This window comes from Falco biarmicus, chromosome 7, assembly GCF_023638135.1.
Source record: "Falco biarmicus isolate bFalBia1 chromosome 7, bFalBia1.pri, whole genome shotgun sequence".
Taxonomy (NCBI): domain Eukaryota; kingdom Metazoa; phylum Chordata; class Aves; order Falconiformes; family Falconidae; genus Falco; species Falco biarmicus.
The window spans coordinates 67260755-67286557 of NC_079294.1; the positions used below are offsets into that span (position 1 = coordinate 67260755).

General features: G+C 47.3%; 1 protein-coding gene across 1 annotated transcript in view; it reads right to left on the reverse strand.

Moving 5' to 3' along the window:
• The window catches only part of IGDCC3 (immunoglobulin superfamily DCC subclass member 3), a 112271-nt gene that overhangs the window by 18527 nt on the left and 67941 nt on the right, over positions 1 to 25803 (reverse strand). Inside the window, exons 5-7 of the mRNA XM_056347662.1 lie at positions 22882 to 23019; positions 14698 to 14856; positions 6735 to 6900 (exon numbers count right to left, since the gene is read on the reverse strand). Of these exons, the coding sequence (XP_056203637.1) occupies positions 6735 to 6900; positions 14698 to 14856; positions 22882 to 23019 (463 nt within the window). The remainder of the gene's footprint in view (positions 1 to 6734; positions 6901 to 14697; positions 14857 to 22881; positions 23020 to 25803) is intronic.

Genomic DNA, 25803 nt, shown 5'->3' on the forward strand with positions numbered 1-25803 from the left:
ATGGTATTCCCAAGCTGTCTTCCCAGTTCATAGGCAATCAGGATGACTGATCAGGCTCGGGTCAAGGGTCTGGGCCAGTGACCGGAGATCGGCTTTCCAAAGGCTCCTCTGAAAAAGTCTGAGAACTGAAGGAAGCCTCTTCATCGATTCAACAGCACAAAGAAGAGGGGCCCATCTGGAAGGATATCAGCATGCGCGCGCACACAGGCGCACAAAAGAGGGAGTGTGATGAAATTAATGCAGAGAGCAGGCTGTGGCTAGCGGGGAGAGCATTTTAAGTGCTGGCAGCTACAGAAAGCCACCAGCACTGCATTCAGATGCCCCGTCCCCATGCCCTGCTCTGCCTCCATTTGTTATGGGTCGTCTTGTGCCACGCTGTGTCAAATGAACCGCTCCTGGGCTGCTGGCAGGTGCTGTGCTGGAAAGGAGCATTTTTCCCTCCAGTGCTGGTTGTTGGCGGCTTTACAGAAATGCCCTGTATTTTGCAGGAGGTTGGCTCATGCAGGCTGAGAATAAGGTGCAAAGCTTGAAGAGTGATACTCAACAGCCCAGAGCGACAGTGCGTATCATCCCCAGCCCTCTATAAGTGTGTTCTTACACCTCCAAAAATTAAATATCACGCAGGGCTTCCTAGGTGACATTGCGTCGTGCTATGCAGGAGAAGGAACCCTTTCCATACAAACCGGTTTATATTTAACAGGTACTGAAGGCCACTGTCCAGGATCCCACCTTGATTCTGTGCTTACAGACCCAGGAGCGGTTTCTGGAGGGATGCTGCGGGTCCCAGCAGGGTGCACCATGCAGTAGGGAACCAGCTCATCCTCCCTGCTGGTGCCAGATGAAAGGGCTGGCAGACTGTCAGCCTGCAAAGCTGTTTAGAGATGTTGCTCCTTCTCATATCCCTGGGAGAGGATAGAGTCCGGCAGGACAGGGATTTGGCTGTACGGTGTGTTTTCTGCAAATGGGATGATGTAAACAGCATCACATTTGCTACAGGAGGCACAGCAGTGGCACCGTTTCATCCTGAAATGCTGATCCTTCTTTGCTGGCTTCATGACACCTGGGTTTGCACTGTCTTGACATGACATGTACTGAGCTCCTCTGGGAACTGGCCACTGCTCAGGCACCACACTGGGGACAAACGGTGGTTGGCTCAGCTCCACAATCCAACCGAACACCGAAGTCTGTAGCTGGGTCCCTTGGTTCAGCTCTGGTCCACATCAGAGGTGGTCTGAGTCTTCCCAGGTGAGGAAGGTGGAGCTGTGTCCTCCCATCCCTGCAGAGCTGGGAAGCGCACCCTGGCACAGGCAGGAGACAACAGCCAGAGCTGGCTGCTCCTTATTATATGATCTGGTGAACACTTCGGCTGCCACTCAATCTGTTTGCACGAGCCAGAAAGTGCAATCGCAGACTTAACTGAATCCTGTCCCAGGGACGAGAAGAAAAGTCTTTACATCTGCAGGACCACAGAGAAGCACAAAACATCTCAGGAAAAGCTGCTGGAAGGGAAGGCAGATGAAATAGATAGTCCTACGTATGTTGGTAGGTCTGCTAATGCAGATAGCTGGGAGAGCTATGTGCTGATCAATGGAAAGTCCCCCAAACCTTCTTCCCAACAAGCGGCATGGGTGTTGGAGAGGAAAAAGACCCAGCCTAATCCATGGGAGGCTGATTTCAGGCTGCCCCACAATGGGCTTAGTCCTGCCTTGAAGGCTCCTGTGTAAGGACCATTCTCTGCAGATGTATTTTGCTGTATGCAACAGCCTGAGAAAACACTTCAAACCCCAAACTGGTGATGCACTTCAAGAGCAGCTCAGTGGAGCAACAGAGAGAAAAACTACACAGGCAACTTGGTAGCATAATAATTGCAGCCACGTGAGAAGGAGAGACTGATGCCTGTTTCCATCAGCTGCTCTTGGGCTGCTGTAGATCTCTTTCATGGGATATGTCTGTGTGATCCCAGTACAGGATCCCTGCTTGGTGCAGGGAAGGCGGGATCACGCTGATGCTCCACTTCTTAGTGAGGTTTTTGGTGCTCATGCAGAGACTCTCCTTGCAAAGGCCATTTCCACGTGTCTTCCAAACAAAGTCAAACCCATAAATTATTCTTAAATCAGGAGCAGCTGGTTCACATCCCAGTCCTCCATGTACTTATTTGTCATGCTTCTGGGAACCGAAATATGATTTGCTCTATGGTACCCTTCCCATAATCACCAACAGTCTTCAAACTTACTGCATAAATTATCGGCAGGCTTGTCTGTTCTCCCTTAAGGTGTCCAAATCCCTACAAATTCAAAATTTTGGGTGTGTGCACCATGAAGGGAGGTACAAACCCATCTGCTTCTCTTTGCACTGAGCTAACGTGGGTTTTATAGAAAAAAACCACCTTGGGAATGACAGGCTCTAGTTTCCCTGGGTTTGGTACCAAAAGGGCTGTTTAGTCCCAAGTGCTTGGATGTTTGTGCTTGAATATCTCTCTCTGTATCTGCACTAGGATTAAGCAGCATGAAAAGTGCAAGAAAAACAAAGTTGTCTTGAAGTTTGTTTATTTATGGAGGAATATTCTTCCTGACAAACCTCAAACATTCACAGCCCTTGAAGTGAGTCATTCCCAGAGCACTAAAACAAGTGCAAACTAGTGAGGAAGAATTTTAAAAGGAGATAGTTCATAAGCAAAGGTCACTGAGGAGAGCAAATGCCACCTGAGGCCAGGTTCTAACGAAGACTTTTTCCCATGGAAAAAACAAAGTCCCTTAATTACCATTTTGTAAATAAAATCTTCTTGGAAAATCAATATTTAGAGCCTGCCTTCTCTGAAGATATTGGCCTTTGTTCCTCGCTATTACAGCAATATAAACCCCACAGTGTGATATACTTCTAGGCTGAAAATTACCCCCCTGAACCTGATTGGGTCAAAGGAAGAAAAGCAATAAACCTTTCAGAGCAGTAATTTGGGTACTATTTCATGCTTCCTTGTAAATTTTGAAGCAGTACCCTAGAAAGCAAGATTTTACACAAGCCCAGGATTACCTCAGTAACCGCCCCTTCCTCCTGCAGCGATACACTCATTTTCGGGCTGGGCTGGTGATGCTGAGTGGGAATTTTGCTGGAAATGCCCATTACACCTCTCATGCTCAATCCATATCATACCAGGAACAATATGGGCAAAATGGCATCTCTGATCAACAAGAGAGGGACAGACCCTGTGGCTGCTGGACACTGGAACAGGTTCACCAAAGTCAAAAAGGCTCCATCAGCCTCTCCATCTGACAGCACGGTTCAGTACAGCATCACCCTGACAGCTATCAGCTCCATCCCCAACCCATGGCAAGGCAGCCCCATCGTCAGCTCCTTCAGTGATTTTTATTCACAGCTTTTAATGGAAAACCCCACAATTCCCTACGCCTGAGCCTTCATGCATTTTTCATTAACAATTATCCGCTATCCCAGAACTGCTTTTGATTTTTGCTAATCATCGATTGGATATTTTGTTCCCACACAGCTGGCATTTTCAAAACATAACAACCACCTCTGGAGAGGGCACAGCAGAAGGCTGATCTTTAATTGCTAATGTGCCCAGAAACCGTCAACACATCAGGTGATGAGAATTCACATCTGAGGGACCACAAGGGAAGAGACGTTTATCGGTCACAGCCTGTGAGGCTTATTTTACTGTGCTGAAAGGCTGGAAGTTGCTTAGCAAGTGACTGATGTCATACCAGCAGCCATATCCAATCTGCAGTGAATCCAGTCCTGAAGCTGCTGTCCCATCTCTACGATGATGGACTCTGAAGTCCCCTGATCTGGAGGGTTTGCTCTCCTTGGCTTGGCAGATACTGCATACGAGAGACAGCGTGGGGTGACATAGATGCCAAAGGGCCCTTGACAACTTTGAGAAGCAATAGTTTGATGGACAGAACTTCCCATCACCTGTGGGTTTGTGCAGACACACTACTGCCCACCGGAGTGGTGCCTCAAGCTTGCAGGAGCAGAGCCGCACCTCAAACACACCATGTTCTGCAGGTCTGGACCTCACTTCTAGCTGTGTTTGTTTACCAGAATGAAGTTGCTCATAATGATGCATTTTGCAATCAATTAGCACATGATATGATTTGGGATGATTCACTCTTTTTTTCTAAAAATCCCTTTGGGGGCATTCAGACCTTTATTGCCATATTAAGCAGAGTTTTAATCCAAATGAATTTTCTAGGAAACCATGTAATCTAATTAAAAAGCTCATAGTGCAGTTTAGTAGCTTCATTACTAGTAGATTCAAGATCCATCTTTACACGGACAAATATTTTCCAAGTGCAATAGACTGATAAATCCAGGGCATAATCGCAAACTGATTCTGCCTGGAACTAAGTGGGTTACAGCACTTAGTCATGCCCATGAGAATGAAACAAAGGACAACTTGAAAAAGCTCAGAAAAACCCCCACCCATTGATCTGTTTCTTCCAATTCGTGGAGCACCCAGCCCTGCTCTACCAGCGAGGGCATTTTTCAGACTGACAGCTTTGGAAACCACAAGGCATGGCCACTTGCTTGAAGTTGGGGGTCAGAGTAGACCAAGACTACTGCGAAAAGAAGCCAAAAGTTCAACATTGTTGACTATGATGGCCTTAGGGCTCAGCTTTACAATCGTGTTACTATAGCTTGAGAAGATGCCACGTGTCAGCTGAGCCCCCATAACTGGCTGAGCTCCCTCAGCCAGTGCCAGATGCAATGTAATCTGATCATTTAGCTCACGGTGGAAAAAGACTGACGCTAAATTGCATTAAATGATTCCCATAAGAAAACGACTACAGCAATGTTCACCAAGTTGCGGTTCACATGCACGTGTAGCACACCTCAAGGCACAGGGACCTGGCAAGGAGACGTGACCATAACCAAAGACTTTCCTCAAACAGTGACAAGGAATGATTTCACAGGCAAGACATTTGGGCAAGAGGCAGAGCTGGATGCAGTATGAGGTTTATCATGGATTTAATGACTGCTTGTAAAGTCTTCGGTCACTTCTGACTCCACTTCCTGGTCAATAAAAGGGGATGCACTAATTTCCCTTCTCCCATTTCTGCTCTGTTCATACTGTAAGGGCAGACATTCCTCAGAAACCCATGCAATGAACTAGAAGACCAGGAGCCTGGACTGAGTGGCATCTGTATGAGCACACACAACGTTCCCTGAAGCTCTAATAACTTCCAGCTCAAAGAAAACTTCCACTGACTCCACGATTTTTTTACAATTCACATCTTATCCTTCTTGCAACACACATCCTTCCATCCTTCATATTGAAAAGCTTTAAAAAAGCCTCAAACATGAAAACAAAAAGCCGTATTATTATAGAAACTTAGAAAAATAAACCCACTCTTCTCCCCTGAGGAACAAGCCATGGTGCCTGCACAGCACTTCCCAACAGTCTAAACGGATGGTCTGGACCCTCCAGCAAGGCTGGGTAGTTGCATTCATGAGACACATTTGTTAATACAGACAGCAGCTGTATGACATCATAGAGCACAAATCTCTACCAATAACTGAGGTTTACAACACAGGCACTATTATTTTTCAGTATATTGTTCCATGCTATTTCCATAGAAACTATGTCATCAACTTGTAATTTTCACACTAAGTGCATCCCACCATATCATTTCCTCAGTGCAAACATTCCTATCCACATGAAAATGCAGTCATTTAGTACTCAGAGAAAACACTCTTCCCTGGTGAGATAAAAGGCTGAAGTTTAGTAGAAGTCAGCTTCCACACAAATACTATTTCAAATGTATTTGCATTTGCACACCCAGGCAGGTCAATGTTCAGGGGTGAAAGCATGACTCCTCCACTGCGGAGTGAGTGTGGCCCCTGCCAGCCAAATGACAAAATTTGGTCCTTCCAGAAACACCCAGATGATGATCAGGACAAAAAAGAAACCTTTGCTGGGTTCCTGCATCATCAGTCAAAGTCTAATGGTGATGTCCTGGTACAATAAAGCAGTAAGTGCTAAAATGTAAGCCTACAAAGTGCAGCTAGTAGGACCAGAGCAGTGTTTTAGTATATCAAAGCCCAAGTTGAATCCACAGATCTGCTTCTGAACATCACTACCTTCACATTAGCTCTTTGCTAATGCTGAAAGAAAGCCAACATCTCTCCCACCCCTCCTTCCCACTGGAGTCCAGATAGTTCAAAACAGTGGCCTTTAATTCAGCCTCTCTCAAAAGCAGGGTCAGGGAGCACTTAATCGCTGCGAGGGATGTGTGACAGCAACCCACCTCAGCTGCTGAAGCCAAGCTGGCTCTAAAGCACTCCTTTTCAAGGCGTTCAGGCAGCATGCAGTCTCTCTGGATCACTCATACCCATCTTGGCTCTGAGCATGTCAGCCATTGCCCAGTACCACAGGGCTATGGCAAAAGCAGGGCTTGCACAACTCACCAGGACGTGCTGCACACCCCACTGCTCTCTGCCAGCCTTCACCGACTGGTCCAAAATTAACTACCATGCACACACCTGCCTCAAATACACTGTCCAACAAAAGCTGAAGCCTGCGTGAGCTAACTTGCTCTTTGCCCAAGAATTACACCTGCGGGGACAGCTATCCCTGGACCATCAGGCAGGCAATGTCAGTCCTCCATGTGTGGTAACTCCAGACTGATGCTGGGGACTGGCACAACCCAGCCGTGTGACCCACAGTACCCTCCACCCCGCACTGCAGCGCCAGTGGCCAGCCCACGAGGACTTACCTGTTGTTATTCTTCAGTTTAATGTGGTCGCTGGTCTCCAGGATCTGCCCATTCCTCAGCCAAGTGATCTGTGGTGGTGGTTCCCCTTGGGCCACACACGTGAAGATGGCAGTAGTCCCCACGGGCCTGGAAATGGACTGGGGATGCTGCACAAACTCTGCGGGGGCTGCAAGGAGGAAGAAGGAGTGTAAGAAAAGTCATGATGATCCCCACTTTATCCTGGTACAAAGAGCAGCCCTGTAGCTTGGGCTTCAATAAGCCTCGTCTGTCTGGGAATATGGGATACTTAGCCAACCCACAGCACAGGCTGCAGGTAACTATGGTCTGGATGGTGTGTCTAATCAACGCAATGTTGCAATTTAGTTGCCCATCCTGGCAGTCATGGCTTCATAGATGGCACCTGAAGGTCAGCTCAGTATGGAGAGCTGAGGAGAGTCCTGCAGGGTTCAGGCAAAGAGCATCAAGGTCTAAGCCCCCTTACCTCTCCCCGTTCTCCCACTGAAAGCAGCCCCAATGCTGCAAAATAATCCATATCTGACAAAGGTTATTTAAAAATGCATTCTGCCTGTTAGGGGAACAGGCTGGAAGGTTGGCAGTCACGGGCCATTTGCACACACCTAAAATGGAAAGTGTGCGTAACCCTTCTTAGTGCATGGCACCACGCAGGGCCATTACTTCAGCAGAAACAAGCCCTCTGCTATGGAGGCTTGCAAAAACCAGCACATATTGACAGTATGAAGAGCGGGGAGGAAGGAAGGCTGCCACTACATGTGGCAATTATAGTATTTGTGGTTGGGGAGATCTGCTGTTTCATCAATGGCAGAATGACAGCAATGCCCTGTCTTTGCCCAGAGGGCCCGTACAGCATTAGCAAACTGCTTGCAAATGGAAAGAAATGCATGGATGTGCACAGAGCAATCTGGCAGTTCTTTCCCCAGTAAGTATCAGATTTGCTGCAGACTCTCCCGGTAGCAATAGACTGGGGAGCCTTTTTTTACCCCAGATCTGCAGCCTGGGACCCTTGGGATCCTGCCAAGCTTGGCAGAGGACTCCACCATGTCTGTAACTGCTCCTCACCTTGTAACCAAGTGTTTTCACCTTTAACATTTTAAAATGGAAAGTGATTTCCCCCTTCCCAGCATCTCAGAATAGATTTAAAATCGTTTATCAGAATAAACCAGTCTATCAGCCTACAGAAAGCAGGGCTTGAAAGACACTGCCAAGTAGGTGAGTTTATTCAAGCAGTTATGCTTCAAAAGACAAAGTGATAAATATATTCCACATTGCTGTTGAAACCAAAAATCAGGTGGAACTGGCAGCAGCCACAATGAAGACAAATAGATAAGAGGCATGGGGTAATGAATTTAGTGACTAGCATCACATAATGGATGGCTAGTGTTTAATTTTTCCAACAAAAGCAAGATTATCCAGGGAGACACACTCAGTGCCACTTGCTGGCATTTTCCAAGCATGAAGTTGGTGGGCTCTGCCACCAGCAGAGGTGCAGGGATGGGAGAAGGGAGCAAACTGGTCCAGCAAAATGTGTTGAAGGGTGGCCAGGCTGCAGGTTGGAGCAGCTATGCAAGAGCCAAGCCCTGTGGTTCATGGCCAAAAAACCCCTTGTGGTTTGCTGCATCTTTATCACCATAAAGCTCTTCCCCAGCTGCGTGCACACAAGGGAAGAGTATTGCTACTGCTGCAACAAGGACAAACTGCAGCAAAGGGTGCCTGTGTGTAAGAGCAAAGGCAGGCATGTTGTAGGTCCTACAAGCAGAAAGACACCGAAATTCATGGAAGAGCCCATCTACCTCAAAGAAGCCCCCTCTTTCATTTTTAATAATCAAAGGGAAGCGGAGCATGGCAGGTCTGTCTTATGTTAGCAGTTGGGGGTGTCCGCTGGCAGAGTTTATTGTCAGGCCACTTCTGTCAGCACTGAGGTCTACTAATGAACCTGATCTTAGCAACCTAATGGGTACATATTTCCAGAACCTCCTGCTAAACTTCCCCACGTGCCAATCGATCCCTTGTCCTGTTATTTCCCTCCTACATTGTCCCCGCTCTAGACTTAGAAATTAAAACAAAATTCAGGATGGGTTCAATAAAAGTTGGAAGCATGGATAAACAGGGGGAAAACCCCTCTTCCCTGCACTGAATGGTCCTTTGTGGCATACAGTGAGAGCATTAGAGACTTGATTTTCAAGACTTCCTTAACCTCCCGCCCCCTGCTTTGTGCTGGCGCAGTTTTGCAGGAGCAATTATTTTGCAAGTGGCTGTGCACCTCCCTGCTTTCATCTGGGCTCACAAGTTGCACCCGCAATACTCGCAGGTGCAAACCCACGATGCCAAGGAAGGGCACAGCCATCTTCCAGCGCCTCGCTGCAGCTTCATTAAAGACCCTGCTTCTTGGCTCTTTGCCTCTGGCTCCCCCCCTGCCTCACGAAATTTCAAGCCCGCTGTTTGTTCCAGCAGAAACAAAGTTTAAATATGGAATGAAGCATCCGGCGTAACCCTTCTGGAATCGCTGGCTCTCCTTATCCTCCCTTATTAGCCCGTGTCAAGAGGGAGTAATTGGAGCGGTGTCGCGTGTGACTCGGGGGTAACGAACATGCAGCTGCGGCTGCTGGCTTAGCGCCAGTGATGCTATTTAGGACCACAGCCCCTCGGGTTCCTGCTCCCCTCTGCTGTCCCTCCTCTTTGCTGTCTCACTAAACAACCAGACCAAAACCCCAGCACCTGTTTAACTTGCTTAAACTCTCTAGGGAGCAGGCAGCTACTCTGTCAAACGGCTCCCACCTCCACTGTGCTGAGATGTCCCTGCTTCGTGGCATCCCTTGCTGCAAGGCATGGGATGCTCCTCTGCCAGTCCTGTTCCTCCTGGCTTTCTCTGGGCATTGCTCTGTCCCGTTCAGGTCTCACCCTACTCCTTTTGGTGCAGAAAGAGCAGCAGTATGGAGCTGTAGTGTCAAAGGGGCCCAGGCTGCAGTGGTAACCCATCAAGTTAAAAGGTTCCTTGACCCCACCACCAGTTTCTGACAGCATCAGAAAAAAAACCATGGTCTGGGTGCCACCAGGATCTTAACACAGGGATGGACACTGCCGCAAGGAGATGCCCCTCTGCTACCCTGGACCATCCCAGTGTTTGTACCAGTGTCTCCAGGCAGGGTGTCCTGAGCCAGCTGCTGGTGCGTGGTCTCGGGGCGAATGCCTCCTTTCCTGGACAGAAGAATGCCTGCTCTCCTCCTCCCAGGTCCTCTCCCTGCCCTTTCAAATTGATTTTGACAGAACTGAGAGTTTGCTACCTCTGGCCTTGGGTTAGTGGGAAAGGAACAGAAGCAAAGTCCTGCCTTCAGTCAAACCTTGCCTTCAGCCAAGACCTGCCTGCTGCCAGCCCTCCACCCGCCTCATCGCTCATAATTAATAGAGCATCTTGTCAGTGCTCATCTCACCCTGCACAGAAGCACGGTGGCCTGAACACCTCTCTCCTTCCGTACTACATGCCAAAAGGCCATCCCAGGTGGCAAGAGGAAGCACTTTTCAGCCCTCCATGAAGATCTTAACAAAGATATTAATGAAGATCACTGTTAAGAGCAGAGGATTCAAACCTGGCAAGGAGGAGCGGGGAGGATCCATCTCTGGCTTCTGGAGTATGAAGAAACCAGAGCATTGATTAATCAGGACTTAATGGGAGGGAGGGGATCATGCAGTTTTAATGAATATTTAAAGGCGTGACATTGGTATCAAAAAGCAGTAATGCTTAATACCACCCCCAGCATCTTTAATGAAGTGCTTCAATAGCTTTTACTGTGCTCAACAAACTGCGATAGCATGAAGATGCACTGTACAGCAGGTTGTAACGGCAGACCTGGAAGGGCTTCATCCTTTTAGGGACATCTCATCTCAGCAGTGGCCAACCACCAGTGTGTTCCCCAAGATGACAGGGAGCTTTGATGCCCTTGCCATGCGTTTGCAGCATGGTGCCTACTGCATCACCTGAGCTCACTGAGTAAGGCTGTCCTAGGGAGCGGGGAGCACCGAGAGTCGATGCACCGGTGCCAGATGAATCCTTGCTCCTTGCCCCTCAGTATGAAGCCATCATTAATTCTCAAGTAGCCAGAGTGGCAGGATGAGGGAGGGAGGCTGGGGTGAAGAGAAGGAAGAATAACATGGAAACAAGAAAAACTCATAAATTAGGCTACTGGAACATACAATAAGGTTATAAAGGAGAAGACAGGTCAATGGGGAAGTCAGTTAAGCACAGCATCAGATGACAAGAGATTTAAGATGAAGAATTGCTGCCAACTTGGCTTCTCTCTACTGACTACAGAGGATGCCCAGATGCTTATGTAAGTAACTGAAATAGTTAAGTTGTAGAGCCGGTGGGATCGATCGCTAGGGCTAAAGATGGAACCCATGTCTTCGTCCCCTGGGAAACAGGCAGAGACCGCCCCAGAGGCTGTCATGGAGGCTGTTCATCAGCCCTCAGTGGGTATCACGAACTTCTTGTCCTGGTGAGATGCAGGCTGGAGCTCCGCAGCAGTGGGACATGTTCCCACATCACCTACTGGTGTGCTCCTGTGAGGATGCTCTGGAGGGGCACACTGACCCATGCAGTACATACTGAAGCTAGTTTTGCAGCATGAATTTAGGGCTAAATTCAAGGACAAACCAAGTACCACAGAGCTGAGCCTAAAACACAGCAGCTGCAATACATCTGCTGCTGAATTCAACCCCACAGCCAAGGTCTGCAATGCCAGCAAGCAAGAACGATGGAAGACACATCAGGAAGCACAGTGGTGGCCGGATCTGGTGGACCGAGGAGCACTGCCTGGTTCTGCCAGCAAAAAGCAAGGCGAACAAGGCATTCATTGTCAGCAGAGCCTTCAAAAACATGTCCTTAAGATGGGCACTCATTTATGAGATGGGATCTCATTTTTCTGCATAGCTTTCAGGAGGAAATGAAGCGTGGAGTGGAGAACACTGGTGACCATCTGGCCATTCACAGCCCATCAGTTTGTTATGACACCAAACACATAATAACGCACAAAAGATTGCACAGGAGGTAGAGAGAAAGCGCTTTGATATATTTTTTTTCCTTGCCACTGAAGCCTGCTCTTCCTTTGCACCACACGCACACACACTCTCTGTTTCAGCCAGCGATGCATTCGGCCCTTCGACAAGTCGCCCCGTGAGACTTTCATTTGCAGCCCAGCACAAAGCAATATTCAAATAGCTGTGCTGGGATCTGAAGAGAAAATGGAAACTTTCTTGTGTGAGAACCTTACAAAAGAGATCAAAGGAGCCTAAATGGCCAGGGGAGGGCAGGGAGGGAGGGAGCGGGGGATCGACGCCTTCTCCTCTGAAGGGAGGAGGAATTCCCAGGAAGATAATAAGATGGCATTAGATGATCTGAAGGAGAGCCTACAATAGGAAAGGACATTACTGCCAGAGCAGGAGCAGAGCCCTGTGCCAGGACACCTCTGCCCACGCAGCTGCTGCGGTGGGGGTGAGGACCACTGCTGGCAGCCGGAGGAAGGATGTGGTCTCAGCCCCAGCCTCTTGCTAAGTCCCTGCCTTAAAACAGGAAACACCACCCTTTCTCCCCCAGTTTCCCACCTATAAAACATGCCTCCTTCAAAAGACATGGGGCAAGTTAATTTGTGCCTCCAGGCACTTCAAGGGTCCCTGCATAAAGGCAGCAAGTACCTGGCCCTGCGTGCTTTGAGGATGCTGTATTGTCCTAACCCTGTGCTAACTTCCTCTCCAACCAGGCTTTTGATAGCCCGCTCTTTGCTTTTATTCTCTTTACGGATGTAATTTGCATCGCTGACATCCTGACAAAGATAAAACCCACAGTCTCCCATGTCAGTCATTATTGCTGTTTTCTTCCCAGACAAACCTGAACAGCAATCATTTGTACCTCTCAGCTGGAAAATTCAGGCAAAATGAGATTCAGAGGAAGGAAAAGCTGCTTCCAGAGGGAGGGTGAGCAAACCTGGGATCAGCCCAGCTGCCTAGCCATGGTCTGCCATTAGCTTTCCTGGGGAATGACAGCCCCCTGAAAAACATGAAGCATTTTATGGATGGGCAACACAGGCTGGGGGCCTGGACACTACAGCTCATGTCTAAGGGCTATACCAAGGACGCACTGGCCACACTTCTCCAAACCACTGCCAGTTTCTCTGTTAATGCTGAACATAGGAGCATGCCTCTTCCACAGCAAGGCTGGACTCCAATGGCCCTGTGATTACATTTTAGGGATAAATCCTCATCTTGGTTCCCTGAGTGAAAATCCAGAGTAATTCTACCCCAGATGAACTTCAGCACTAGACCAGCTGCTCAGGAGCTGATGTTCAAATCTCCAAAGAGACTAAAACCCGCCGATCTGTAGCAATGACAAGTTGTGCTACTTTCCCCCCTCTCGTCCAGTTGCTAACAGAAGCAGTCAACAGTATTCAGTAGCTGTGTTTTTACAACCTCATAGGTTTTCCAAGTCACTTCTTTTGGCTCTGCCTGCCTGCCTTCTGGACTCAGCTTGGCATTTGGGTTTAGTAGACTTCTGCGACATGTACCATGTGCAGAGCTGTCCTGCAGCAGCTCTAAAAGGTTTGTATCAGAACAGTGAAGTTGTTCTTAATGCCTGGGCTGGTGTTTCTTAATAAGGAGACTCATAGGTATGCCCAGCCCCAGCCAGCTGGCAAAGCCCCCTTGTTGCATTGCTCACCCAGAAATCCAACAGCAAAAGAAACAGTGAGTTTTCACCTCCTCTCGTATCTGATCAGCCCCTGGGACTCAGGAGGCATAAGCAGCCCTGTATAAGCACCCTTTCTATATTGCTCCTTGCTGCTCCCAAGGCAAAGGGGAAAAAGGATGCCAGCACCCAGGGACCAACGGCTGCTGCACAAGCAGTGCCACGCCAGATCACCACCAGCGATTCCCAGGACCTGTCAGGTGAGCGTCAGGGCTAGAGCAGGGCACTTTCCCCATCACCAGCATGAAAGGTTCAATTAGCTCACTCTGGCAGGAGGTGTATAATTTTAGATTCAGGATATCATCAGTCAATAGTTAATGAATGAACTGATGAGAGTGCGAGATGCTTTAAGTGGACTAGTTTGAAGAGGAGGTGAGTGCTTGTAATCAGGGGCAGATTACTGCCATTCAGAGCACGCTGCCAGCTGGGTTTGCCTTCTGAAATACTTCCCTGGCTCCCCTCACCATGGAGACTGGTCACAGGAGCATGTGGAGGGGATTTGTTTGGTTGAGTGCTGATCTCTACTCTGGGCTAAATCACCCTTTACAAGTGGTATTTCAGGACAGCTGCTGCGGGGAAGGGGAGCGACCCGCATCTCTTGGGCATGGCCCTCAAAGGGTGGTTTACCCACGTCATGGTAAGGGGCTCAGATAAAGTGTCAACTGCTATAGAAAACAGTCTCACTGACTTTCTGGAAATGGTTTTAGACTTACTGGTGCTATTTCAGTTGGAGACCAATACTCTGTGAGTGGTACCTACCCCTGGATATCACTGCAGGGGTGATATCTGTCATTCAGAGGCATCCAATATGAGAACAGTGCCCATATCCCCATATCACTAATGACCATGCAGGTGTGAGAGACAAATTTGGCTAATTAATTCAGCCCAGGCTTTCTGCTGAGATGTACAAGTATGATAACAAGTAACAACTGGCATCTGTTAAGCCAAATAAATGCCTGTGATGGGGTGGGAAACCATTGCAATCCATGCAGCTACAGCCTCAGTTGAATGATATCTGGTTGCTATTCACCTGCATGGGACACAGAAGACATGCACCCACACGGGAAACCACATGCCTAGAAAAGAAGTGCTCTGTCTGATACTGCCAGAGTAGCAAAGTCAGCATCTGTCCACCACAACCCATCACAATGCCCAGGGGATGTGTAGAGACTGAGCAGAGAGCATCACTGCTCTGCAAGCCCCGGCTTTGCTCACCTTGTACAACGAGCCTTCCCTGTGCAGTCCTTCGCACCCGAGTGCCAGGTTTGTTCGCAGCACACACATAGATGCCAGAATGCTGCACGGTGAGGTCCGAGATCATGAGATTTCCGGTCCCCAGCACCTGGATCCCCTCCACGCCAATGGGGCGGCCGTCTGAAAGAAAGGGAAAAGGATTTGAGTCACATGTTAGACCTTTGTGTGAGGTTCTTCAGGCCACAGCCTTTGGTGAGGTCCAATTTAAATACTTATGGAGTGGTGCCATGCCCTGTTACTGGAATTTGCCAAGTCAATGGTTTTTAGCTGATGCTTTTAGCAGAACTGCCTTCTGGAGAAAACCAGGATCCTCACTTACATGTCTGCCCCAAACCACACTTTGTGCTGCTTGAAAAACCAAGGTACTATCACAGGAAATGTGAAAGCGTTCAACCACGTGTTCAGATTAAGATGAAGCACCCCAGAACACTGTTCAACACAATAGTTAAATCAAGTTAAATCATATCAGCATCTGTGATTCATTGCCTGGGTTCTTACATTAGACTGACCAGGGATCCAACCAGCTCAACAGCCTGTTTCCAGCAGAGGGGCTCTGGGAAGAAGAAGACCAGCCAACCTACAACAGTGCTTCCCTGATGTACTCTCCCAGCCACCAGCAATTTACGACTTGGGGATTTCCTGAGCCAGAAGTTATGCTTTTTTGCCTGCCAAACCTTGATGGATTTTTGTGGCTTCAGAAACTACGTGAACACTGGATTTTCAATTCCTTAGCTCTTGAACACACAATAGTTCAGGGCCAAGGAGCCAAACTCTGAGGTGGTGGGGTGGTTAGATCTGCTCAGCTGCTCTGGCTTGGAAGGGCACCTGGAAAGGGCTGCCTCCATCCTGAGTGCTGGGTCTGAGGCAGGCTGGTAGGAGGGCAGCAGTGTTTCCAAAAAAACATGCCTAGGCTCCGGCGCATGGTCCTCAAAGTTGAAGTGCTTAACATGAAATAGTTCTGTATAAGGGAATTCACCTTTTTGCAACAAAGCCTGTTTTCATTGGAAAATTCCCAGCCAGCTCTAATTACAATGTGTTTCATTAGTATCAGGCTATTGCTTTTTATTGTTTCATTGGTTTGTGTTTTAAGACACTGTCTGACAAAGGCAGCTCTAAATCAGTCTTAGCATGTGTCAGGGTGTCTGAGCAGAGGGGCGAAGCAGGGGAGTAGTTTTACTGGAAGAGCAGTTAAAGGGAGCACACTTTCATCAGATGGGAAAAAGGAATTCAGTTCCTCTCTCACCTTTGCTCACAGAGGAGTTTAAGGAACCTACAGAAACGAGAGAACCAAAACCCAGCCTTGGTGATCTCCCCACCTGACCCTCCATACATGTCTGCTTTGCAACAGCAAAAAAGCCTCTGTCTTGTGCTTCAAAGTTGTGGCTAGTAAAAGGAAAAATTAGGGTGAAAAAATTCTCCTGGGAGCTCTATTGGCCTGTGCTAAGGAAGTGGAAGTAATCTTGCTAAGGAAGTGGAAGAAGCCAAAAACCCCCATAACTGCTCTGTAGGAAGCAATGGGTCATGGGGAAAGATCCAAGATGCTCTAGCTAGTTTCTACTCTTGTGGGCCACCTCCTGAGAAATGCTACGTCATGGCTCTTCAACCCAGTTGAAGACTTATCACCATCCAGTGGGCAGACCAGTTTCCAGGGGCGTTTAGCACTGAAGGACCTGAGACTCAGGCTGGAGACTTCAGTGGCTGCATCTGGTGTAATTCAGCAATGGGAAACCTTCATGGAAAGCACATAGGGAAACACAAGTTGCTACAGAGCTGCTGCAGTCACCCCAAGACACCTCGTTATCCCCAAGGATTTCCTTCATAGCCTCTGCTGGCAACAGTGTGGCCCCTGACTGAGACCTGGCTCATGCCTGACCTCAGGCAGGCGTCATGCTTCAACACAGACAGGCAGGCAGGGCTGGTTAAAAGTTATCTTGCAACTGTATGCTTTAGATGTAATACCATGTTTTGCGTAGTAAAGACATTATGAGGATTTGGGTCATTCATAACCAACAGGTTCTGGAATAGATTGGGAAAACATGAAGGCAAAGCCGAACTCAAGGAGAGGGACAACTTAGCCATCAACCCAGATATGCTACTTTGCAACCTGCTGCCCAGCAAGTGCCTGAGTCCCCATGGAAAGGCACGTGATGGGATGGAGAGCAAGGGTCTCTGGCAGCACTACTGAAAGCAGCACACATTCATCAGCTTGCAAGCCTGGACCGTTGTGGTGGGTTACCCAGGCTGGATGCCAGGTGCCCACCAAAGCTGCTCTACCACTCCCCTCCTCAGCTGGACCGGGGAGAGAATGGCTCAAGGGTTGAGATAAGCACAGGAGGATTACTCAGCAGTTACTGTCATAGGCAAAACAGACTTGACTTGGGGGAGGTGGTGGGGGGGAAGAAATTAATTTATTACCAATCAAATCAGAGTAGGATAATAAGAAATAAAACCAAACGTGAAAACACCTTCCCCCCATGCCTCCCTTCTTCCTGGGCTTAACTTCACTCCCAAATTGTCTGCCTCCACCGCAGAAGCTCAGGAGGACAGGGAATGGGGGTTCAGCTCATCACACATTGTCTCTGCCACTCCTTCCTCCTCAGCGGGAGGGCTCCTCACACTCTTCACCTGCTCCAGCATGGGGTCCCTCCCATGGGAGACAGTCCTCCAACTAACTGCTCCAATGTGAGTCCTTCCCATGGGCTGTAGTTCTTCATGAACTGTTGCACCATGGGTCCCTCCCATGGGGCACAGTCTTTCAGGAACGGACTGCTCCAGCATGGGTCCCCCATGGGGCCACGAGTCCTACCAGTAAATCTGCTCCAGCCTGGGCTCCTCTCTCCGTGGGGCCACAGGTCCCGGCAGGAGCCTGCTCCAGTGTGAGCTTCCCACAGGGTCACAGACTCCTTCAGGCATCCCCCTGTTCCGGTGTGGGGTCCCTTACAGGCTGCAGTGGATGTCTGCTCCACCGTTTACCTCCACAGGCTGAAGGGGACAGCCTGGCTCACCATGGTCCTCACCATAGGCTGCCAGGGAATCTCTGCTCTGGTGCCTGGAGCACCTCCTGCCCTTCGATCTGCACTGACCCTGGTTCTGCAGTTGTTGCTCTCCTATTCTCACTCCTCTCTCCTGGCTACAAATGCCGTTGTGCAGGCGTTTTTTCTCCCCTTCTTAAATATGTTATCCCAGAGGTGCTGCTACCATCACTGATGGGCTCAGCCTTGGCCAGTGCCAGGTCCATCTTGGAGCCAGCTGGCATTGGCTCCATCAGACACAGGGAAAGCTTCTAGCGACTTCTCACAGAAGCCACCCCTGCAGCCTCCCCCCCCCCCCCCCCCCCAAAAAAAAACCCCAACCTTGCCACGCAAACCCAAGACAACCACAAAAGTGAGGGATCCCATTTCAGATTAATGGCAGCATCCTGCTAGGAAACATCAGCAAAACATGGACCGAAAGCTACAAAGCACTCCACAAACAAATCCCCTGCCATGCTCTTTATGTATTACTTTTCAGGTATTTTTTTAAACTTAAAGGTTTCCTTGCTTCATTAGCAGGCAATGCCAGACCACTTCACTATTTGCATTGCAAAGAAAAATGCTTGGGTCTTTTGGAGAGAGAAAAACAACGTCATTAAATGATTAAATGATCACATAGCTGGCCAAACCACTGCAGCAGTAAATGGCTCAGTCATAAAAAGGACAGTAAAACATGACCTGTCCCACATTTAATGAGCAATAACAAGGAACCATTCCTTTCAAACATCATTTGAACTGAAGTGTAGGGGTCTGAATTAAATTCAAATTGAATTTGATTTCATCTTTTAAATTAGATCTTTTGGAAGTCCATATTTACAATAGGTGTAAAAATTAAATCTCTCTCTCAAGGGAGGGACAGGACCAGTGAAAGATGCAAAGCAGCCATACCTGGATGCTTCCTCACATCATTGCCTTAAGAAATACCACAGAAATGTGACTCGAATGTCAGTAGTTTTACTGTATTATTTATAACATGCTACATAATTTAAGTGTGCAGAGACCCAGCTTGCAGCAGGTACTCCACACAGTCCAAATACCAGCATCAATATGTCTTCAGTTATCTCTCTAGCTCCAACTATTTATTAGAGGTGTGGCAGTCTGAAGAAATGTCTTGGGTCAACCAAGCATCCTTCATTTCCCTCAAGAGCAAAGCTCTCCAAGCTCAGAAACCCTGGGGGATCCGTCATTTGATTTGGAGAATATGGTCACCTCTAACAGCCCATAAAGATCACCATGCCAGATCATTCCATATGCCTCTTACTCAACTCCTCCTTTCCAAAGAGTGCTGAAAACAACTTCTAGAAAAGTATCTCTGCTTTCCTGGCCTGCTCCATCCTTTTTACTCTACTGTGAGTCGTCCTATGATCAGTTAGATGGTCTTCAGCTAATATCAAGTCCAACTTAGTGACACTGACAACACATATAAATAATACAGAGTATTTACACAAGAAATTTCTTGCATCCTGAAAGCTCAGCACTTTGCAGAACTGCTGTGCAGAGGGACTGATGTCTCACACCTGCTTTGCAAAGGTTGCTATCTATTTTAACCCTTACATGAAAAGTGGCTTGGATCAAGGCATCCAAACCCTGAAAACCCACCTTCCTAGCATCACTTGCCATCACTAAGTCATCTCTCCATGGAGAAGATCTGAAAGACTGCAAAAGCCAACACTGTTCCCACAGGCTTGAAACTGCTGCTCATTTAACATGACCTTCTACTTCTTTTAATAAAGTCAAAAGCAGAAAATCTGAGGACTAAAAGCAAGCCAGTCTGGGTAGAAATGTCTGACAGATTCTCTCTGTCAATCCTCAGCTGATGAGGGCAGAAGTGGAAGGTTCAGCTGGTTGTGAAGATCAGATGGACAACTGATTAATAGAAGACACTATTCTCCAAATGGGAGATGCTCCCAAAAAATGCTCCAGCTTTTGGAAGTAGAGGCTTCCAGGTTGCCCACTGGGGTGAGGTCTGGATGAAAGATGCCTACAGTTTGGGAGCTGCATTATTTATTTTTCCAAGGTGTATGTGATGCTTTCTGGAGTCCATTCTCCGCCTGCTAACCGAGTGATTGGCACATCAGCGCCAATTATGGAGACCCGTTAAAACATGCCAGGCGATATGAATATGCAACAACATGAACGTCTTTCTTTTATAAGTAGCAAGTAGAAAGAAAGTAACAACTTTCTAATGTTGATCATTTAGGTCTTTTGTGAATTCTTTGTATTGTGCCATAGTAGCCTTCCACTTTTTAGACACATGGGTCTCCTGCTCTGGCGGACACTGGGCACTGTGGATTAGCATATTTAGAGTACATTGCAACAGTTGACTATTCAGTATGTGAAGTGGTGAAATTTACTCTATTATTTCTAAACACTTACGGGACCGGTGCTCCTGTCAACCAGCCAGCCATCTATTGCAAGCTTCTGTGTCCAATAAGTTACCAATTAATTGGCTCCTACAATTGTTGTATAGTTTACTTCTTGAATGGCTCCCTCTTTAGTAATTTCCTTCCCATTGTGTGACCCTTTCTGACAACTTCTGTATAACGCTATCAGATAATCGCTGTCTTTTCTTTCTCGCCTCACTTTTCTGTATCTCTCTAAATAGTTTATTATTCTGCTGTGGTACCTTTTATGGAGGCCAGCTCAGTGGCCTGTCAGTTAAACGGTAAGGATACATTAAAATCGTCATTCATTCAAAAGGCTTTGCAGTAAGTGCCCAGGATATTCATTTGTGCACACATACAGGTCCAAGCCTGAAGTGTGTAGCTCTGAAAGGAAAAGCCCTATCTTCCCTGAACAAACCCTTAATGATTTTACATTTCTCTCAGAGCCTGCTCTCTAATGAATGTTGACATTTCATGCACGGTAAGACACAGGAATTCTGTTTCTGGTCAGGGGCTACAACATATTCCCAAGGAAATTAAATTCAAAATTGATTGTGTGACACTCAAAAACTGGCCCAGAATTTGAATTATTTCCTTCAAGCAAAATATAGCTGCCTTTCCCACTGAAAACCAACCAGGTTTTAGCAAAGCCAAAGCAAGAAGTGCAAATGTTGTTTATGGCTTGCTTTCCCCTGCACCAGAAAGCTGTGAAAGCAAAATTGTTCTTTTGCTTCTTTCTGATAGAAGAAATGCCACAACATCAAAACTGTGAGCAAAGGGGTTTAGAGAGACAATTCGAAACAGCAGCATGCTCTGTGCGAAGACCCGGCACAATGTCCATGTCACCACTCTTCTTTATTTTGACCAGGCAAGAAAGATGTTCACACATAATTGACTTTTTTTTGTTTAATTCAGGCCTATTGCTAAATCAGCTGCATGTCTCTAAGACTTCGTGGCCAAGGATTTTATTTCTGGCAGTGGATTAGAAGTGGTGTTTTTCTAAGCTGAGTAAATAACCTGGCTATTCAAGCTAAACCATCTCTGTAGGAGTAACTTCAGGAAGAAGACTTTCACATGGGACGAAGCCACATGTACAGACAATAGATGCTTGGAGGACATCCCTGTCCAGCACAAACCCCTCTCCTTCCTCCTGATCACATAGACACAAGACATGAAAGTGCTTCCAAATGGCTACAAAGAGATGACAAATCCACCACTTCATCAGAGAGCCTGCGTGCCACATCGCTGTCAAGATCAGTGTAATATTAAACAAGATCTTGTGATGCCTTGGACAGGAAACATTCCTGCTGGAGGGGAGGGAAAATAACAGGATCTCTTTCCCATTCAGTAGCTCTAATTCTGCTGCTGTGCTGCAAAGCAGCATGGAGAGGGTATTTATTTTTGGTGGAAGGCAATGCTGAGCTCAGACCATCCAGACAAACATTGCACAAAGCTATTACATCTTCATTATTGCACTGCTCTATAGAGACAAGCGTTTTGAAGAAGGTAATAAGCACTTATAATTAAGGCAATTATAAAGTAGTTTATTATAGTTGAGCGCTAACATAGAGCCGCCTTGTGTCCAAGAGAACCAAAACAGTGATACAGCGTATCTAGGGAATTTTTAAAACAGCATCAATCTGATGGTTATGGCTCCGCAGGAAAAAAAAAACAGTCAGTGGCAGACACAGGCTGATTTTAAAAGCCACCAGAGAATGCAAGCAGGAGGGCGAACACGGAAAAATTTTGTGATTGATACTGGATACATGTCCTCATCCCCTGGCAGAAATCTCTGGAGCAGGAAGTCACCCTTCCCATGAGCTGGACCCGGACTCTTGGAGAGCCACGGGGGTGAAGTGCCACATCCAGCACAGCAGCACGAGACAGGATTACCCCTGTTTGTGCTTCACAGCCACCTTGGGGCACTCGGGAAGATTAGCATCCCAAAAATGACATGACTTCACAGACCACAAAGGCTTGGGCAATACTAACTGAACCCAGCCTTACAGTGCACACAGGCAGAGTTATAAGCTCCAGAAGATAAAACAAAATACATCAGCTCTTTGCTTAGCATAGATTTCTGTAGGGCAATGCAAGTGTTGTTCTGAGCAAAACAGTTTCTGAGCTGCTATCACAAAGTTAGAACCTAAAATAACCCTTGCTTTTAGACGGAGAGAAACATGGCACTTTTCTCTTCCTCACTTGTATGACGCCATCGGACAGTGCCTCTGGTTTTCATGCTGATTAAATAAGTATCAAGGACTCCAGCAGCAAGCATTTGTTTTTTCAGAGCTTCAGACACACTACTTAAAACACTCTTTTTTCCCTCAACATTTGTTTAAAAACCCCTGAACAGGCAGCAAGTTTCTTTCAAGTCTGTTTTACGTGAAAGATGTGTTTGTGCATGATTTTGCTTCTCTAGGCCAACAGTGGTGATGGTTTTGATGCAGCAGAAGGAGATGCTGTCACTTGAGAAAAGATTAAATTATTACCTTTCATGAAACATCTACAGGTTTAACCAACCCACTTCTCTAACAGGTGAAAACAGGATCTTGGCAGAGAGAAAAAACAAAGGGTAGACATAAGAATAAAAAGCACTTCAAGCCTACAATTAACTTCAGTGGGAAGGGAAAGGGTGAATCACTTGTTGCATAAAATAGTCAGTAGCACCTACCTATTTCCCACAGAACAGCAATGGAGGAGGAAATACCGGTCACCCCGGGGCTTACCTAGGCGGCTCCAGGAGACGATGGGCCGGGGATTGCCCGTTGCGATGCACTCCAGCACAGCAGTCTGGTGCACTGTCAGTGTGAGGTTCTCTGGACCGACAAGAATCATGGGGTCCTTGTAAACAGTGGAGTGTGAGCCTGCAAGGACAGCAGCATCATTAAAATGCACCTGATCCTCTCTTGTTTAATGGAAACACTGAGAGTTTCATGCATATGATGTGGCTAGTGTAAGCCTCAGTAAATTTGAGATGTACATGAAACAAAAGGAGCACAATGTCTGTGTGACAATCACACTGTCTGACGTGTTTTAAGTGTGTGATGATATTGCTGGGGAAAATCCCTCAGCCAACCAACCCGGTCACAAGCAGCCCTGTTAACACCCAGATAAGGCAGGATAAAGAAGGAACTCACTGTGAACTGCAGAGAGTAGATGTGCAGGAAAAACATGGTATACAGGGAGGACACAAGCTGTAGAACAGCTCGTGTAGACAGGAATGCAAATAAATGAAGGAGTTGCTTTATCTTTCAGCATCTCAAGCCATAAAGTAATCCATGCAGTCCATAATGCCTGAATCTGCCTCTCTGCAAGCATCCTCTCTTGCTGCTCATGTCATTTGCTTCAAAAGCCCTCTCCTGGGACACAGAGAGTGATGGAGGTGCCAGTCCCTGACTCCTGCTGAGGATCTTTTTGAAAGGAAACTCAAGAAAACTCCTCTGATGACTAAAACCTACAGGGTGGTCATTTCCCTGTCTTTTACAGCACTCCCGTCCTGGTCCACTCTGGTGTTGTGATACCATTATTGCTCACGATGAAATCACTAATAATTTATTTGCACTACAGTAGCACCAAGTGGCAGCAACCAAGAATGAAACCCATCGTACAAGGTGATGCACAGACTCATAATACAATAAAGCCCTGGCACAAGAACTCTGCAAACCAGACAGGCACAAGACAAGCAAAAGAAACCACATTTCACCAGACAGGAGGAGACTACAGGAGAAAAACATCATCCTGTGTCAGGTATATCACAGCTAAACCTGCATCTCCTGAGTCCCTAAAAAGTGCCTTATCCCCATGCCAAAGGTCCTTTCAGCCTTCAGTCCCATTTGTTGGGAGCAGAAGAGGAGGAAAAAGAGGAGATATTCTCAGTTCTCCATCAGTAAACAGGAACACTGACAACCTCTGCATTAGTCTTCTCCCCATTTCTTGCAAGAGCTGGTTTATACTCCAGAAATGCTGAGGTAAAGCAGTGTTTAAGGAATTTCAACAATCTCACAGCTGCTGCTGGCAAAAATGCTCTGTACACCTGTAGAGAGAAATACCTGGACTGGTCGCTTGCCTCCAAGCAGGAGAGTGGCACAGGGAGGACTGGAGAGCTGTGCTTCGCCATGGGCCAGGCTTTGTTGTAGGGACCAACCCACACTGACTCCTGTACATGGACTTTCTGATATCCAAAAAGCTTGTTAAAAAGAAGTCATCCACCGGAAACTATCTGCAAGGGCTTTTCTCCAAGAAAAAAAATCTTTTCTTCCTGCACTTTTTAGCCTTACCCTTTCACAGCAGCTCAGGGGCTGAAGTCAGGGTGTTAGCAGGGGGATTTTGCAGTGGTCCAAAGGCAAGCACAGATCAGAGCGGCTCGTTTGTTCATTGTTCCTACAGGGGCTAAATGGGGAGGGATAAAGCAACTCTGAGGTTGTGTCTAAATGGGCAAAATCCAAGAAAAATCACCGTGTCAGTACGACTTAAGAGCTGACTTTCTCACTAAATGCATTTCACTGCAAGCCATAAAATGCAGATTTTTTGATGAGAACCAGAATGCACAATAAATTCATATGACCGGCTGGTTAACCCCAAGAGATCTGAAAAACAATACCTTCCCCCTCAGTACTTCAGAGTGCCTTTAAAATCCATGTAGATTTATTGTTCTAAATCACAATACTAAATGTTCACGCTTAGAATAATACGATATTATCATTGTATTATATAGTGATTTCAGTATTTCAAAACACAGAGAAATGAAATGAATTGTCCAAGGTCATCCAAGAATATCAGTGAATGGGAGCTGAGACCAAAGCAGAATTTATAAAACACTCTATTTTAACAATAAAATATTTAAAACCCCATACTCATTGATTTATACTCTGAGTACTAATAGGCATTCGGGTTTTCGGTTGTGGGCTCAGCTCTCTGACGTGGGCCAAATCCTGCCCAGCTCTGGAAGAGGTATTTCCACCGCTGCTCACCTCTTGCAAAGGCCATGTAATGGTCCCACAGCTTTGCTGCGAGCCCAACACCCACGGCAGTGCCAGCTCCAGGGTCAGAAGGGACAGTGAAACGGCAGGGATATGGCTGTCAGATGCCAGCACCATGCAAAAGGGCTGATTGTGCCCAACTGTCGAGGAAGAGGTTTCCTTCTCCAACCAGAAAATCCCTTTGATTCAGGGTCAGGAAGGAAGGAAGAAGTGAGAAAATGAGGGGCTCGTGGCAGGCGAGTGCTGCTGGAGCACAACAGGGTTCAGGGCAATGTGTTGGGGATTTATTTTGAAAGGGAAAAAGGCTCTAATGATTCATGTGGACCCCAGGGACTCTGCCAGCAGCAATCGCAGTAAGGATGGGGAGGTCCCCGGCACTGCCAGGCGTGACAGGCACTCTTGCAGTGACGGGAGCATCGCTGGCAAAGGCAGTTAGATCTTGATCAAAAGGACAGCAGCAGAGAAAGCCACAGCTTGCACTGAAAAGGTGTCAGTGCAGAGAGGCAGGCAGCCCCTCGGGAGCATCTCTGCTAAGCAGGCACTTGAAAATAATCAATCAGTAGGACTGGAAGACATATCCGTGCTGCTCGCTGCCAACAGCCCCACCACCATTGCCAGGGAGAGGAAGGAAAGTGCTGCGAGCAGGGTCCTTTGTCCCCCACAGGCAGC